The sequence below is a fragment of the Pelodiscus sinensis genome, chromosome 6, assembly GCF_049634645.1.
Source record: "Pelodiscus sinensis isolate JC-2024 chromosome 6, ASM4963464v1, whole genome shotgun sequence".
Classification (NCBI taxonomy): domain Eukaryota; kingdom Metazoa; phylum Chordata; order Testudines; family Trionychidae; genus Pelodiscus; species Pelodiscus sinensis.
This window is the reverse complement of record NC_134716.1, coordinates 30095387-30112640: the sequence shown is the minus strand read 5'-3', so window position 1 is coordinate 30112640 and position 17254 is coordinate 30095387. Positions and strand designations below refer to the sequence as shown.

At 42.7% G+C, this 17254-nt stretch overlaps 1 protein-coding gene across 2 annotated transcripts in view; it reads right to left on the bottom strand.

Moving 5' to 3' along the window:
* The window catches only part of LOC102449863 (histone-arginine methyltransferase CARM1-like), a 142527-nt gene that overhangs the window by 82757 nt on the left and 42516 nt on the right, over positions 1-17254 (bottom strand). For both annotated transcript variants that reach the window (XM_075931655.1, XM_006129900.4), the window contains exon 2: positions 6067-6192. In XM_075931655.1, the coding sequence (XP_075787770.1) occupies positions 6067-6192 (126 nt within the window). The remainder of the gene's footprint in view (positions 1-6066; positions 6193-17254) is intronic.

Below are 17254 nucleotides of genomic sequence, written 5' to 3'. Positions count from 1 at the left end.
TCAATCTTCTCTTTTCTAAACTAAACAAGCCCAGTTCTTTCAGTCTTCCTTCATAGGTTATATTCTCTAGACCTTTAATCATTCTTGTTGCTCTTCTCTGGACCTTCTCCAATTTCTTCACATCCTTCTTGAAATGTGGCACCCAGAACTGGATACAATACTCCAACTGAGGCCTAATCAGCACAGAGTAGAGAAGAAGAATGACTTCTCGTGTCTTGCTCACAACACACCTGTTAATGCATGTGAGCCATCTCAATGAGAAGCCACATTAAAGTTAAGGAAGTGCTTAAAAGTTGTGTTTCACCGGGCAGGTGAAAAGGGCTGGCTGGGGGTGCCTCCCTCCCGGCTGGGACTACCTCATCCCCGAGACTCCCACCTCCCCCAGGCACCCTTTAGAGAAGGTATGGGAGGGGGCGGCAGCTCCCCCCCCCCCCCCCCCCCACTTCATTCATACGGGAAAATTGCTCGCTGTTCTCCTTTCTCAGGGAGAGAGGAGAAAGTACAGAGTTTCCTCCCTTCCTTAGTCTGGCTGGGGAGCACAGAGGGCAGAGCAACTTGGACTTGCCACAGCTGGGGTACATGTACCCCTCCCCTGGCTGTGCCCACTGGAGCTCTAATGGGTAGAGAGAGGCACATTTGATGTGGCCCCAAGCTGCTGTAATGAGAGAGGGCTGAAGTAGTTCTCTCTCCTCTGGAATGAACTCTCATCCCTAGCCCCACTCCAGAGCATCAATTAAAAGAATAAGAAAAAATTGACTTACGGACCTGAGCAATGCCTGGTAAATCTTCTAGTTACTTAAGACAGAGAAGTGCAAAAATACATGAACAAATTAATCACTGTACAGTCTTGCCAGAAGAGAGCCTTTGCAAGAGCAAAGTGGTCTCTATACAAAAACTTCACAACGAGGTATGGGCACCATAATGGAACTAACATTGAAGCAAGGAATATAATGTGAGTTTTTGTATTTTTGACAAGCCCATGTACTGTTGCATTCAACTACAGGCATAATTTTAAGAAGTCACTATCAAATATGTGATGTCAGCTTAAGTCCGTATCACATCAACAAATAAAATTAATTCATGTATCAAATGCATTCTTTTGGAAATCTAATATTTGATTTTATATATATATAGTGCCTGGAGCTCAATAATGTCAAATACTTAGAGTGGAAAACTATAGCCGATTTTCACCCCTCCACACTTTTAGTGTACTCACTTGCACATAGCAGAGACTGTTATCATTATCTGATTTTTTTTTAAAGTTTTGAGATTGAGTTGGTTAGACTGTGCAAACTCAATTACTGTTTACAAGTCAGTCTAATTTCTGGAATCACTCCTCAAATAGCAAAATGCCAGGACTAGGAGGATTGTACAGGAAGAATCTGCATTCCTACAGCCACCCTAAAAGAGCAATTTATCCTATCATCATCATGTAATTCTGTGCTAAATTAAGCACAGCATCTGCACTACAGAGTAGACTCACACACCAAACCTGCCACAGATGGGCTGCAGACTGGTTGGTTCATCTGTTCCAAATAAATTATCTTTGTTTTTGAAAGAAGAGCCTGTAGGTACTAGATACATTAACTTTCATTTTTATGGTCTGTTTGAGCCTATTCAGATGTTACCCATATGTTCAGCAGGAAATGAAGGGTACAATCTGTGATTTACTGCTGTCTAAATGCGGGAAGCAGGAAGGCATAGAACAACAGTTCTCTGCATGGGCACAAGTGGGGCATGAATTTTTCCCCCCTCTGGAAAAGAAATAGGACTTAAGAGAACCACAGATACTAAAACATATTTTTATAATAAAAAAAGTCTTGAATTCTAAAAGGACAAAGTCTTTACTTCAAGTTTGCAGATGGTAGCATTATTTTCTCTCAATTTTTTAAAAAAATATTTATATACACGAATAAGGCCAATGCCTAGGACGTGGGACAAAAAACGGCTGCTGTCATATTATCTTTCATTCATAAAAATGTTGTTAACTCTCTCACACTTGGGGCAGTGTTTACTGCTATACGGTATGTTATTTTTATACAGTTGAAAATATTATTTAACCTATAATTCAGGAATTGTACAAAAAGAAATGCCATTTTGATATTATATTTGATATCAACAGGGTATTTTTTTAAAACTGAAGTAGACCTTTTTTAATGTCTTTGGGTAAAGCCAGGAGCTGCTAGAGGGAGGAAGAACGTGAGGAGTCCATGAACATGCATGAAACACTTGAGTGGCCCAATGGACAGATGCGGTCAGCACTCGATCCTTTTGACAGAGTGGAACGCTGATTCTGGTGCCGAGAGACAAGTACAGGTCCCACAGTGGTGGAACCGCATGGGACAATAAGGAGAGCACATCGAGGGGCATGGCAAATCAGAGAGGCTTTGAAAAACAGCTTTGTGAATGGCCAGACAGCGAAAGGACAGTCATGTATATTGTTCTTAATGAGGTGCCCTCTGCATTCAGGGTGGGGACCTGTAAACCCTGTAACCTCCCTCTCACCTGTGCAACACAAGAAGCAATGAAGATACTGCTGTTGAGAAATCATGCACTTTTATTTAGGGAACACAAAGGAGAAGAGACAGAAAAGGAGTGAGGGGAGGGAGCAAACGCAGTGGTGGGAATGACGGCCTTCTGTTCTGGGATTCTAGCGCGCCTAAGCAAGGAGGCATGGGCTGCAGGGGGGCTCTGTGCTCCAACTGCCTCTCCTCTGACTCTACCAAGTGTGTCAGCAGCTCTGTTTGCTGTCCCATGAGCCTCAAGATGTCCTCCTGTGACCTGTGTTTGCGTTCCATGCATGCTTTCCTCTCGTCACGCTTCGTCCATATCTCCTGCAGCATGTTCTCCTCCACGCATTTAATTGTGCCCTGGCTGTACAGGCAGATTGCCTTTGCTCACTGAGCATGTCATCCTGATTTACGTTTTCACCTTCGGATTTGTGCTAGCTGGAGGAGCCTGGGCAGTGGACAACTGGCTCACTGTTGCACCCACTCTAATGAAAGAAGTGAAGAGCAGATCCATTTACAGGAGATCCATTGTAGAACGCAGAAGTTAATCTCTTAGCATAAAAGAACATCTGTGCAAGACAATAGGCATGTGTTATGTATAAGGCCAGAGTTATGCTTTTAAGCACCCACTATGCAGCGGATACAGTACAGAGACCTTAAGAGAGCCGCTGGACTCATTTTGGTGGCAGACGTGGTAAGGAACTGATTGGGGCTCCCTCTTTTGCTTCCATTTTGAAAGCACGTGCGACACAGTGGCTGCAAATAGCAGCTCTTGGAACTAGGCAAGTGTCTGTGTTTGTAAAGGGAGGCCAAAGTGGCATGGGGCTAGGCAGCGGCTCTCGCCGTGACCATGTATGGGGCATCCCCCACTTGCTGGGAGAGTGCAACTTTCTCTTCTCACAGGAGCCTGATAGGGGCAAGAGAGCCAGGCATGGCGGCAGGACAAGGGCGTGCAGTCAGCCAACCACGCTTTGTTAGGGATGAGCAAATGGAGGTGTGCTGCCTCAGTGGTATCAGTTACAGCGCTTCCCCCAGGTTGCCATGCGCAATACGTTTTCTCCAAAATCCCACAGAGCGATAAAGAGCACATGCTGACTCAATGGCCAGGAACCTGGGCCTTATGCTGCAATGCTCTGTGCTGCCATGATGCCAGACCACTTACTGCTGGCTTGGCGCGGGAAGGTGTCCTACCGTGGAGGCCGGAATAAGGCTGGCCTCCCCAGAGACCTTGTGAGAAGGATAAAAAGAGGTAATCTGTGAGAGCTTTATGGAGATGTGCAGGGAGGATTTCCGCTCCATCTCCAGACACATTAACAAACTGTTCCCGGGAGCTGCCACACAGATCACACCTGATTGCCTTAACCCACTTACAGCATGATAAAAAATGTGAACTCACAGAAGTGCCCTTCCTGATATCAAGGCGTGGCAGTAACGTGTCCTGGGAGGAAGGGATTGTCTCCAAAGTGATAAAAGGATCCTGGCTGTCAGTGGGATTGGATGCTCTGCTCACATGCTGACCATTCTCCTCCTCATCCTCAATGTTCTTCCTGCTGTTGTCCGAGGCTGCATGAAGACTCTCTTGGGATGTATCCACGGACAGGGTTAGAACACTAGTCAGGTTCTACCTAGAATCTTATGAGAAGCTGCTCATAGAAGCGGCATATCAGCGGCACTGACTCAGACCATTCGTTTGCCTCCTTTGTCTTCTGACACGCCTGCCTGAACTCCTTTATTTTCATGTGGCACTGCTGGGTGTCCCTGGCGTGTCCTTTTTCCACCATGCCCTGTGCAATCTTGGCATAGATTTCAGCGTTTCTTCTACTGCTTCATAGTTCTGCCTGAATTGATTCCTTTCCCCACACAACAATCAGGACCAGGATCTTCTATAAGCTCCATGCTGGAGCTCATTTGCGAGCTTTGGCATTCGCGATCAGGTGTGCTGCTGAAGTGTGCTGCCTGCTTTGAGGTTTGCGCGCCATGCTGCCCAAAGAGGAAATGAAATTCAAATTTTCCCGGGGCTTTTCTTGTGCACCTGGAGAACAGCAGAGTTGAAAGTGCCAGAGCAGTCACACTGGTAGAGTCCTGCGCAGATACAAAATTTTGTATCCTCATCTGTTTCTGCATAAATGATTCGCAGGTATAAAGTGGTTATTCGCTAATTTGCAGGGTTCTAAATACTGCATCAATACCTGAAAAATAAGCCACGGTTATTTGCATTCATATCCGTGGATGTGGATACCAGCAGATATAAAACAGCTATTTGTGAATTTGCAGGGCTCTACACACATAGGCACTGTGGGATGCCATCTGGAGGCCAAGAATGTCAACTTTCACAGTGGTGCATCTGCACTATCCCTGAAGAATTGGGAGCTTAATGAGTAAACGAGACACCTCGGGGAATAACAGAAAACGTTATATATATAAAAAAAGAAAAGATTGTCAGGCTACATCCTCAAGACATACATCACAGATTATTTATGGAAAGCTCTGTTAAACAGCTTGGAAACTTAGCGAACAGATAACTCTGAAAGGTCAAAGTGTGCTTTTACATTGTGGAAAATGTCAGACATTGGGAAAGGTTAAGACATTCAGGATTTTAAAAATAAATTATTCAAACTCTGGCACTGAAGATTTGTCCAATAATTTCTGATCTGATAAGGGGGATTTGACAAATAATTACAGAATTGTTCTAGAAACACTGTTTTGGCGTTCACTTTTAAAAAACAAGTATTATTTCTTCTCAATTGTGACACAATTTTGTGGCAAACAATATTGAATTATAAGTTTATGTTACAACTGTGTTGCTTTAGCAAGGTAGGAGGATGCATGAATGATTTTCCCTTTTAGATGCTCAAGTGAGATGATCTAATAATATATGACTTTTAAAAACTGCCAGAGATTATGATAATGGTTATGCTATCTGTCCAAAGATCATGTGATCTAGAAAAAGGAGCACAGTAGCCATACTTACGCCATGTCAAAATTACATTTGTAGAGACCTGCGCGGATACAAAATTTTGTATCAGCATCTGGATCTGCAAAAAGAAGCCGCGGATATCCGCATCCATAAAGCAGATACTATTAAACTTACGACAAATTTGGTCAAATGGAGCTACAATTACTAAAGTTTCACAAGTTCACTTAAATGCAGTTGATCAATGAATTTTTTAACTACAGTAAGATTCTCTTTTACCATCAATAGGTATAAGCTAATGTGCAGAAACAGAATACATATAGACTGCAGGTGTATGTTAATCTTTACCAATTGAGGAAAGGTTAAGAATACCATGTTCAACTGCTATTTGTTCTCAAGAATAAAAATGGGTTTCTGGTGGTGGTTTTGAAAATGCACGTCTTGTATGTCAATGGCTGATTAGAATCTGAGAGGGATAAGTCACATGTATCATGAACTTCATAACATAGTTCAATATGTAACATAATGTGGAACAGAGGGAAAAGATACAAGGAGTTTTAGCAAAAATATTCATAGAGCAGCAAAGGGAGAGTAAGACAATTCTCAGAAATGCAAGATGTCCGCGATGTAGCTAACACTTACCAGAATGTGACTTGAATTGGAGTAAGGCACTGTTGTACCCCAGTGTAATTAGGACGGACTCTTTGCCCACACGACAGTATTCTGTGTCTCTGTTAACCAAGCATTTAAACACACAGACTCCATCAGCTGAAGGGGGAAAAAATACTTTAGAAATGCTTAAGATGTTAAAACACATATCACAAACAGAAGTATAGCTATCTACATTGTAAAACTGTCATACGCATGCATGAAAGATAGGAAATTTAAGGGAGAAATTTATTCTCCCATGTAGTCCTCAAACTTTCCCCATTCTGTGATTCACAAAATGGCTAAAACGTCTTTCCCCTGCCAACTCTTATGCCACAGGCCTTTGTGACCTGTGTTGTGTTTGGGTGGTGGAACAGAAACAGATACAATAGGAGGAAGACAGCCGGTGAGAGTTAGTCCTCCTCTCCCCAGCTTTAGGTCCCCATAGTAAGGTCGTAGCAACAGCAGCATTGTACTGGTTGATCAGCTGGTGCAGGCAGCCCTGTAACCATCCTCTCACAAGCCACTTTTGGATCACGTCCTTTAGTTCAGCCTGCTGCTCTAACCAATGGAGTTGCAAAGAAAAAAATAGGAATCAAGCTGTAACAACTAAACAGAATGCAGAAACTTCAGCCATTTTCCTTCTTTTTCATCTTTGACATCTTGGATGTCATGAAACGCAGTTATACTATGCCATGCCATGTAAGAAATGAGATCCTCCCATAAATGCTCCTTTTTGCAACCTTAGTGATAATGATTCAACTAGTTGGCTTCACAAGAACTTGATGCACTTCTAAGTGTGCTTTGGATGAGGTAAGCACAGGCACTACTCTCTGGAGAGGAAGGTCCAAAATCAGCGGTTTGAGAAATGGTAAACTGGCAGACGCTCCCACAACCATCCTTGCATCTGTCCGGACCAGAGGTAACACAATTTGCGGCCCGGCAGCCTAGCTCTGTAGCTGGCCAGGAAGGATTGTACTGCTGTGTGGCTGCTGCAAGAGCTCTGGCCACCTGTGAAGGGTGGGGCCATACCGCTTGCTGGGATAGAGGACACTAAGAAGGCTGGGGGCAGTAAAGCTGACGGGGGCTTGGCTCTATGGGGGAAGATTGGTGAAGAAGCGGGGCCTCGGACAGAAGGGGCGAGGCTGAGGTTTGCCTTCCCCAGTTGGGCCTTCGTCCACTGACCATGCACAGAGGAGAAAGCGGAGCACATAGTGTAAGTAAAGAAAAGGACATAAGGAAGCGGATTGAGAGAGAACGGAAAGAGAGTACAGATAGTCCTAATAATGTAGAAAAGATATACTATGACCTGGTATAGAGTATGAAAGAAAAACTAGAGCAGGGGTGGGAAGGAGGCTGCTAGCGGGCTGAATCCAGCCTGCCAAGCCACCAGATCCAGCCCGTGGCTGCCTCGCCGGAATCCTTAGCAGCTCACACTTTAAAAAGCAGGCTGCTCTCTGCTCTCTACTGCTGGGGCAAAGGAGGGAGGCTTTACTTGCTGACCCTACCTCCCGCAGCAAAATCTCTCAGTTCCCATTGGCCAGTTTCCAGTCAATAGGAGCTAAGAAATTTTGCTGGGGGCAGGATCAGTATGTGAAGCCTCTCTTCCCTTCCCCCATGCTCAGAGTGGAGCCACATGGAACCGCCACAGCCTTGGACTGCAGCAGACAGCCTGCCTCAAGTTTTTACAGGGCTGCTGGCTGGGAGCCGCCTAGGTAAGTGCCTTCCAGTCAGAACCTGCCTCTTGCAATTACCTTCTCCAGGCCACCACTCAAACTCTCTCTATTCCTTTCCCCCCTTCTCCCATGTTACAATTCCCTCCCAGATCCTGCACCTCATTCTACAGCCCTTCCATCAGACCAGAACTTCTCCTGCACCCTTATCCCCTCCTAGACCCTGCACCCCATGTCCCTGCCCCACTCCAGATCATCTCCCTTCTTCATCCAAACTCTCTCTCAGACCACACACCCACTCCTGCACCCCAGTTCCCTACCCCAAGCTCCATTGTGCACCCAACCTCTGTCCCATACTCCACACTGTCTGCATAGAAATGTGGCCCTTTACCACTTGCCAAAGTCTTGGAGTGACCCCCCCCTATTAAAAATTATTACCAACCCCTGAACCAGAGAGTGAGCCCAGGATGGGAAAGGCAGCACAAAAATGCAAGTGATTTAGTACGTTTAAAACATTTAAAGAAGTAATTTAACAGAACGTTAATAGTAACATACTGTCCATCATATACACTATAGAACTGTCTGTCTGAGTCTGTTGAAAAGCAAGCAATTTCATGAGAGGGAAAGAGAGTCTCAGGAGCCCACATATTTTTTCCTCTAGCCATTAGGCTTAGTCAGGCCCGCTGAAGGGGAGCAGGGAGGGGAAAGGAGCAGTTGCCCTGGGGCCTGGCAATACAAAGGGACCTGGGACTCCTGGCTACCGCCACTGGTTCTTCCTTTAAAATCACCACCGGAATGCCACGCTGCATGCTTTGAGCAGCACTAAGGGTTAGGTGGGTGTGCACTGTGGGCAACTTGGGGGCTGGCATGGTACATTCTGGGCAGTACTCAGGGCTGGTGACCCATGGCTCTGCCCCTTCTGCCTGAGGCCCTGCCCCTTCCAGGAGCACAGAGCTGCCCCCACACAATGGCCCATGGAAGCTGGCTAGGGCTAGTTGGTATGAGGTACATTTTTCTAATCTTGTTCTTAAAAGAGATCTGCTGGAGTGAGAAATGAATACAATATACTGCCCACAGTAATACACATTTCATGTTATTTTTGGCTTAAGTATTCAGAATTCAAAAGTGTGTGTTCCCAAATTGAGCTTGTACACAACCTGACAGATACCTACAAATTTGACTTTCAAGATACACACACTTACATGTGAATGTATATTCCTCCCTGGATTGGTCAGGATGGTGCATGCATAATTCAGTTGCTTTGTGCATACTTCCACAAGTAACAAGCCAAAGTGACTATGCAGCCAGCTACTTTCCCACAATTAGGTAGGGGGGGCCTCCTTTAGTTCTATTAGTAGAGGCTTGTGCTTTTGGTGGTAAAGGGTTCAATCCAGGGATGCTGGAATAATGTTTATAGCGGCGGCACAGAGCCACTGGATCAAACTGTAAATACTGTATACTGTATAATGCAATCCACTTCAAGTTGGGGTTGGGTCAATCCCCACTGAAAATTGCCGTATCTACACTGCCACGACCCATTACAAGGATCTCAGCTTTGGGAAATGAGACATTTTCTTTCTTTTCTTGTTACCATACCACCATCCACTTACTATAACACCTTTCATGCAGAACACCACAAAATGCTTTAAAAAACCCCACATGCGTAACAGCTCAGAAAACACTGGAACATCTGACTATGATTTCATCTGATGAACACTAAAAGCCAAGTTGAAAACATGTGCTTTTTTGCCTAGATATAAAAGGCATGATTATCTTGGCCTGAAGCAACTTCATCAAAAGCTAATTACACAGACTAAGATTTTGTACAACAAAGTCCATATCTCTGTAGGTCTCTAAGAAGAATCTTTCATGATCAGGATTATAAGTGATTAAAAGGTCAATTATAGGCCCCTGACTAAAGTTTGTGAACCATTAAAAAAAAAAACAACCGACAAAACTTTATCTAATCTAATTTTTAGTTGACTGTATAACAAATACTGTTGGACTACTAATCAATCAAATGATCAGAATGCATTTTGACAATCTGTCATCTCACAAAGAAGACAGCAGCACTCTTAAGTAACTGGAGTTCATTCATGATCTTATTAGTCAGCATCTCTCAGTAAGGAACTGTAAATACTTTCTCTCTCTCTCTCTCTCTCTCTCTCTCTAAGAAATACTACCCATGTACCTCAAATGGTTTTTAAAACATTAATAAATTATGCCTCACAATTCACCTGTAGCCTCTCCTGTTCACTAGTCCAGTATGAGATTATTCAATATGGAAGAAGCCTTGTGACTTTTTACACAACTTTGGGAGGCTAAGTCAGAGGCTCCTTTGTGTGCACCTCAGACCAGACCTACTCAGACAAATCACCAGGAACAGGCTTCATTCTGTAAAGAACACAGAACAGGATTACAGTTCAACAGCCTCCTCTCTGCTTACAGCCTATTTGCTCCCAGCTCAGTCAATGCTGAAACCCTCCTGGAGGGCAGAGGGTACATCCTGGCAGGAACCAGGAAATACTCCCAATATGCCAAAGTTTGCAGTTCACAATTTATAGTTCCTAGGGCTGCTCCTGAAGCATCTGTACACCTTGGGGTACACACCCACAGAACTAAAACTAATAGTCACTTCTGGGAAACATTTAAGATTCCACTAGACAAATGATACAATTTTATCCCAAAGCAAGAACTCCCTACCAAACACAGCCACCACAAACACATTATTTGAAGGAACAATTTGGCTGCCATCAGTCATTTAAAATGACGAGGCTGGGCACAATGTTTTCTTCATATCAGGTTTGATGTTAAGTTCTTCAAGATCTAAAACCAGAAGTTAAGCAGAAGTGATGACACACATGATATAATTACTGGCCTCTTAGAGCTATCAAATTATAACAATCCTACTTGTTATGTAGTGCTTCATCTATAGATCTCACATCACTTTACAAAGGGAGTTAGCAGCATTACTCCCATTGTACTTATGGGGAAAACTGAGGGATAGAGAGATGTGAAGTGACTTGCCCAGGCTAACTCAGCAGAACTGTGGCAGAGACAGAAACATGACCCAGGTCTGTTGTGGCCCAGTTCAATATTCATTAGGAAGTACAGTCCACCTCATACTAAACAAAAATATTTGCTAGAGAATCTTTTTAATGCTACAAAACCAAACAGTGAATCATCACCATGATGAGCAATGATGGGATAATAAGTGAAACTATTAAGAATGGCAGTGGATTGAGTTTATGAAGACAGATTGGCAATAAAAAAAAAAGCACTGAACCCAAGAGATGCATTAATAGTCATTAGTGCTTAATGCAGTCAAGCCAATACTTTATTCACCATAAAAGTCTAATGCAACAGATAATTCAAGTTGGATGAAGGCTGAAGAAGCAGATGCAAGCCTGGAAAATAATGAGCACCATTTTGGTAGCATGGTCAGAACTGAAACTAAACCAGAACTTCTCAGATAGCTATAATAATTACTGAAGGAGGACAGCATTTTTCAACCAATTAACATTGTTTGAAACTTCGCCCCAAAAGGAGTTTTTGATGTTGGTGGGAAATAAATGAAGTTTTCTCAGGTTAAATGTATTTATCTAAAATGCAACAGTTTAAGAGTGAACCCGCAGAAGAAATTCATTTTTACAGACAAAGTAATGATAACCTAACAGAGCTGCACAAAGAGATATTTGGAACTTTGCTCTGGAACATATTACAGTATATACAATTCTGCCAGCCAGTCAAAAACATCTGATTCCAGTTACCCAAAAGACTAATAATTGATTTAGGAATAGAGGTTGCAAGAGTGAGAACATTCTAAAACTACTGGAGAAGATTTCAGTGCCAAGAAACCGTTTTAGATACTTAGGAAATTGAATAACTACTTACAACTATTGGTCCTTGCAGAAAAATCAATGAGTAGTGAGGATCTGGCAATGTTGTCACCTTCAGTCTCACTGAAGGCTATTTTACATAAATGGGAACATACATAAGAACGGCCGTACTGGGTCAGACCAAAGGTCCTTCTAGCCCAGTATCCTGTCTACCGACAGTGGCCAACACCAGCTGCCCCAGAGAGGGTGGACTGAAGACAATGATCAAGCGATTTGTCTCCTGCCATCCCTCTCCAGCCTCTGACAAACAGAGGCCAAGGACACCATTTTATCCCTTGGCTAATAGCCTTTTATGGACCTAACCTCCATGAAATTATCTAGCTTCTCTATAAACTCTATTATAGTCCTAGCCTTCACAGCCTCCTCTGGCAAGGAGTTCCACAGGCTGACTACACCTGTGTGAAGAACTTTCTTTTATTAGTTTTAAACCTGCTACCCATTAATTTCATTTGGTGTCCTCTAGTTCTTCTATTATGGGAACTAATAAATCACTTTTCTTTATCGGCCCTCTCCACACCAATCATGATTTTTAGACTTCTATCATATCCCCCCTCAGTCTCCTCTTTTCTAAACAGAAAAGTCCCAGTCGCTTTAACCTCTCCTCATATGGGACCCGTTCCAGACCCCTATTAATTTTAGTTGCCCTTTTCTGAACCCTTTCCAAGGCCAAAATATTTTTTTTGAGGTGAGGAGACTACATCTGTACACAGTATTCAAGATGTGGGCGTACCATAGTTTTATACAGGGGCAGTAAGATATTCTGGGTCTTATTTTCTATCCCTTTCCTAATAATTCCTAGCATCCTATTTGCCTTTTTGACCGCCGCTGCACTCTGTGTGGAAGTTTTCAGAGAACTGTCCACGATAACTCCAAAATCCCTTTCCTGATTTGTCGTAGCCAAATTAGCCCCCATCATAGTGTACGTATAGTTGGGGTTATTTTTCCCAATGTGCATTACTTTACACTTATCCACATTAAATTTCATTTGCCATTTTGCTGCCCAATCACTGAGTTTGGTGAGATCTTCTTGGAGTCCCTCACAGTCTGCTTCTGTCTTCAGTATCCTAAACAGTTTGGTATCATCCGCAAACTTTACTACCTCACTGCTTACCCCTTTCTCCAGATCATTTATGAATAAGTTGAAAAGGATTGGTCCCAGGACTGACTCTTGGGGGACACCACTAGTTACCCCTCTCCAATCTGAAAATTTACCATTTATTCCTACCCTTTGTTTTCTGTCTTTTAACCAGTTCTCAATCCAAGAAAGGGCCTTCCCTCTTATCCCATGGCCATGTAATTTACACAAGAGCCTTTGGTGAGGGACCTTGTCAAAGGCTTTCTGAAAATCCAAGTATACTATATCTACTGGATCCCCCTTATCCGCATGCTTGTTAACCCCTTCAAAGAACTCTAACAGATTAGTAAGACAGGATTTCCCTTTACAGAAACCATGTTGACTTTTGTCCAACAAATTATGTTCTTCTACATGCTTCACAATTTTATTCTTTACTATTGTTTCGACTAATTTGCCCAGTACTGAAGTTAGACTTACCAGTCTGTAATTGCCAGGATCGCCTCTAGAGCCCTTTTTAAATATTGGTGTAACGTTGGCTACCTTCCTGTCATTAGATACGGAAGCCGATTTAAAGGATAGGTTACAAACCATAGATAATAGCTCAGCAATTTCCCATTTGTGTTCTTTTAGAACCCTTGGATGAATGCCATACAGTTCCAGTGATCTGTTAACGTTAAGTTTTTCTATTTGTTCCAAAACCTCCTCTAATGACACTTCAATCCGGGACAGTTCCTCAGATTCATCACCCACAAAGGACGGTGCAGATTCGGGAATCTCCCTAACATCCTCAGCCGTGAAGACTGAAGCAAAGAAATCATTTAGTTTCTCCGCAATGGCTTTATCGTCCTTGATTGCTCCTTTTATAGCTTGATCATCTAGGGGACCCACAGGTTTTTTAGCAGGCTTCCTGCTTCTAATGTACTTAAAAAACATTTTGTTATTTCTTTTTGAGTTTTTGGCTAGCTGTTCTTCAAAATCTTTTTTTGCTTTTCTTATTACATTTTTACACTTGATTTGACAGTGTTTATGTTCCTTTCTATTTATCTCACTAGGATTGGACTTCCACTTCTTAAAAGATACCTTTTTGTCCCTCACTGCTTCTTTTACATGGCGGTTAAGCCACGGTGACACTGTTTTAGGTCTCTTGCTATGTTTTTTAATTTGGGGTATACATTTAAGTTGGGCCTCTATTATGGTGTCTTTAAAAAGTTTCCATGCAGCTTTCAGGGATTTGGCTCTAGTCACTGTGCCTTTTAATTTCTGTTTAACTATCCTCCTCATTTTTGTGTAATTCCCCTTTTTGAAATTAAATGCCAGGGTGCTGGACTGCTGAGGTGTTCTTCCCACCACAGGAATGTTGAATGTTATTATATTATGGTCACTATTCCCAAGCAGTCCTGTAACGGTTATTTCCTGGACCTGATCCTGCACTCCACTCAGGACTAAATCGAGAATTGCCTCTCCCCTTGTGGGTTCCTGCACCAGCTGCTCCAAGAAGCAGTCATTTAAGCCATTGAGAAATTTTATCTCCACTTCTCCTCCTGAGGTGACATGTATCCAGTCAATGCATTACAAATTTCAGAAGAAGTCTTGCATTACACATTTCAGAAGAAGCTAAAAGATTCGTACCCTGCATGGGTTCCATATTCACCCACCCACCCTCTGAAGCAAACAATGGCCTTTCAAATTAAAAGAAAAAAGTGAATTATAGTATGAATGTTTGGCCCATTTCTCCTGATCTACTGCATAATCTGATCTTGCTACACATCTAATTACGATTTATTGCTTTGATTGATGCTGTACTATTTGCTTAATTGGTTTATAAATAAGCAAATGTGAATGATCTGCATGCCCAAAAGTCTCTACTTATATGCAGTGTTTAAGAATTTTTACATTCACCAACTTAAAAAATTCCCACCTGGGATGATGATTAAAATTGCTGAGCTTCTATCAACAGGTTCTTTACCATTTTAAACCTTGATGTACATGATTATAATTTTGTTGATAATTTGAGAAGAGAGCTGGTCAGCTAAACAGGAGATGCCACAAGATGTTACACATTATTGCAAAATATGAGATAACCATACTGATTAGAACTGAGTCCAGCAAGTAGGTTGGTTAAAACCAACAGCACTCAGGTTTTTTTATGGCTCATTACTGTAAAAGTAATAACAGGAATGAGAAAGCTTTGGAAGAGAAAGCCAGCATATCAGGGAAAGCTTAGAGTAGTAGAATTATAAATGTCTTTAGCATTTTTTTTTACAAAATATCTTTGGAAATAATGATACTTATATTGCCAATGCTAAACAGGGAAGAAAATTGTGAACAATCCAGGGGAGGCAAAGAGGGAGAAAAAAAAATCACAGGTCAGAAAAATAATCAGGGGACTGAGAGTTGGTAGCATGTATTTGTGTGACTTTCAGAACAAGGGAGACTCTTCATCTACAGAACAAAACAATGCATCTGAAGTTGCCACAATGTCGTATACAAAAGAATTCAAAGCTGTACCTAAGAGGGCACCAGAATAATCCACAATCACAGTCACTGTAAAATAAAACTAGCTTCCAACAGTAGCGCTACTAAATCAGCTACTAATTAAGAAAGTGAACACGAACAGAAGTTACCTTTTGAAACTTTAGTAGTTACCTAGAGAGACTTCTAAGAATTCTAGGCAAGTAGGACTAGTTTGAACTCCAGGTATCTTGCCAAAATAAAAGTGTCTGACATTCCCTGTGCATCCAGAATTTAATATTTGCGAGGACCAGAGCTTGAAATATTGCATATGATACAACAAATGGTGAATCAGTTGGGGGGCCTCAGCAGAATTGAGACCCGTATTGTCATGGATGGAAAAAAACAAGGAAATCCAGGAAATAGAAAACAGCAGTGCTCATCTCACAGCATGGATGGCAAATGGATTATGGACTGTTATGGCAAAAGAAAAATGGATTCTTTCTATTACAGACAAACACCAAGAATACCTGTTATGTCTCAGAAGTACTGTACTCATACAGTACATTGAAAACTACCAGGTTGATAAAACATGACTAACTGGAGTATACACACTTCAACTATTATAAATAGATGCCATGCATTTCTCTTACAGCAATAAAAATAACTACTACTGCTATAGGAATGTATCTGAATTTTCACTGCTGGCAATAATCTGTCACCTTTCTATTAGATCACTGCCTATTTGTAGGAAGGATGGAAAGCAAACAGAATAATTATTTTCTTCCTTTGTATTTGATAGTGCAAATTGCCAACCACAGTGAGATGCTCAAAAGATTTACAAGGTCTGCAAGACTGAAGAGAAAATATAAGTTATGACTTTATAAAATGTATGTCAATATTTATGCAGTTGAGATTGCATATAAAGGAGGAGATGGAAAAATGAGGATCTACTGCTGAGCAGAAGGCTTCAAACAGATGAGCTACACAGATCAACAATCTATGTGCTACTGAGATCTTTCAAATATTTCACAAGTAAATATTAGTTCCACATGAGGACTAGAATTATTAACAAGGCTGGGAGGTCTGCTGCCACCACTGCGAATAGGAAACATAGGGTAGTGGTGGTTGGAGACTCTCTTCTGAGGGGGGACGGAGACGCCCATATGTCACTCTGACATTTCATCTCGGGGGGGGTATGCTGTCTGCCGGGGGCCCATATCCGAGATGTTACGGAGGCATTGTCGAGGATTATCTGGCCCTCTGACTACTACCTCATGCTACTCATCCATGTGGGCACTAATGATACTGCGAGGTGTGACACTGAGCAGATCAAGAGTGACTACAGGGCTCTGGGAGTACGGGTGAAGGAGTTTGGAGCACAGGTGGTATTCTCTTCGATCCTTCCTGTCGAAGGTAGTGGCCCGGGCAGACACAGGTGCATCCTGGAGGTGAATGCCTGGCTGCAAGGATTGTGTCGCCAGGAGGGCTTTGGCTTCCTCGACTATGGGATGCTATTCCAGGAAGGACTGCTAAGCAGGGATGGTGTCCACCTTTCGAGGAGGGGGAAGACCCTATTTGGATACAGAATGGCTCACCTAGTGAGGAGGGCTTTAACTAGGTTCGACGGGGACAGGTGAGCAGAGAACATGGAGACCTGGGAGATGGGTTGGAAATGGGAGGGAGTGTGGGCTACAATGGCAGAGAGAAAGGAGGGCCAGGGCAAAACTAGGAGGCAAGGTCAAATCGGGATCTTAGCTGCCTATATACAAATGCGAGAAGTATGGGAAATAAGCAGGAAGAACTGGAAGTGCTAATAAATAAGTACAATTATGACATTGTTGGCATCACAGAAACTTGGTGGGATAATACACATGACTGGAATGTTTGTATGGAAGGGTACAGCTTGCTCAGGAAGGATAGACAGGGAAATACGGGAGGAGCTGTTGCCTTATACTTTAAAAATGAACACACTTGGAGTGAGGTGGAGGAGGACATAGGAGACGGAAGTGTTAAGAGTCTCTGGGTTAGGCTAAAAGGGATTAAAAACAAAGGTGATGTCATACTACGAGTCTACTACAGGC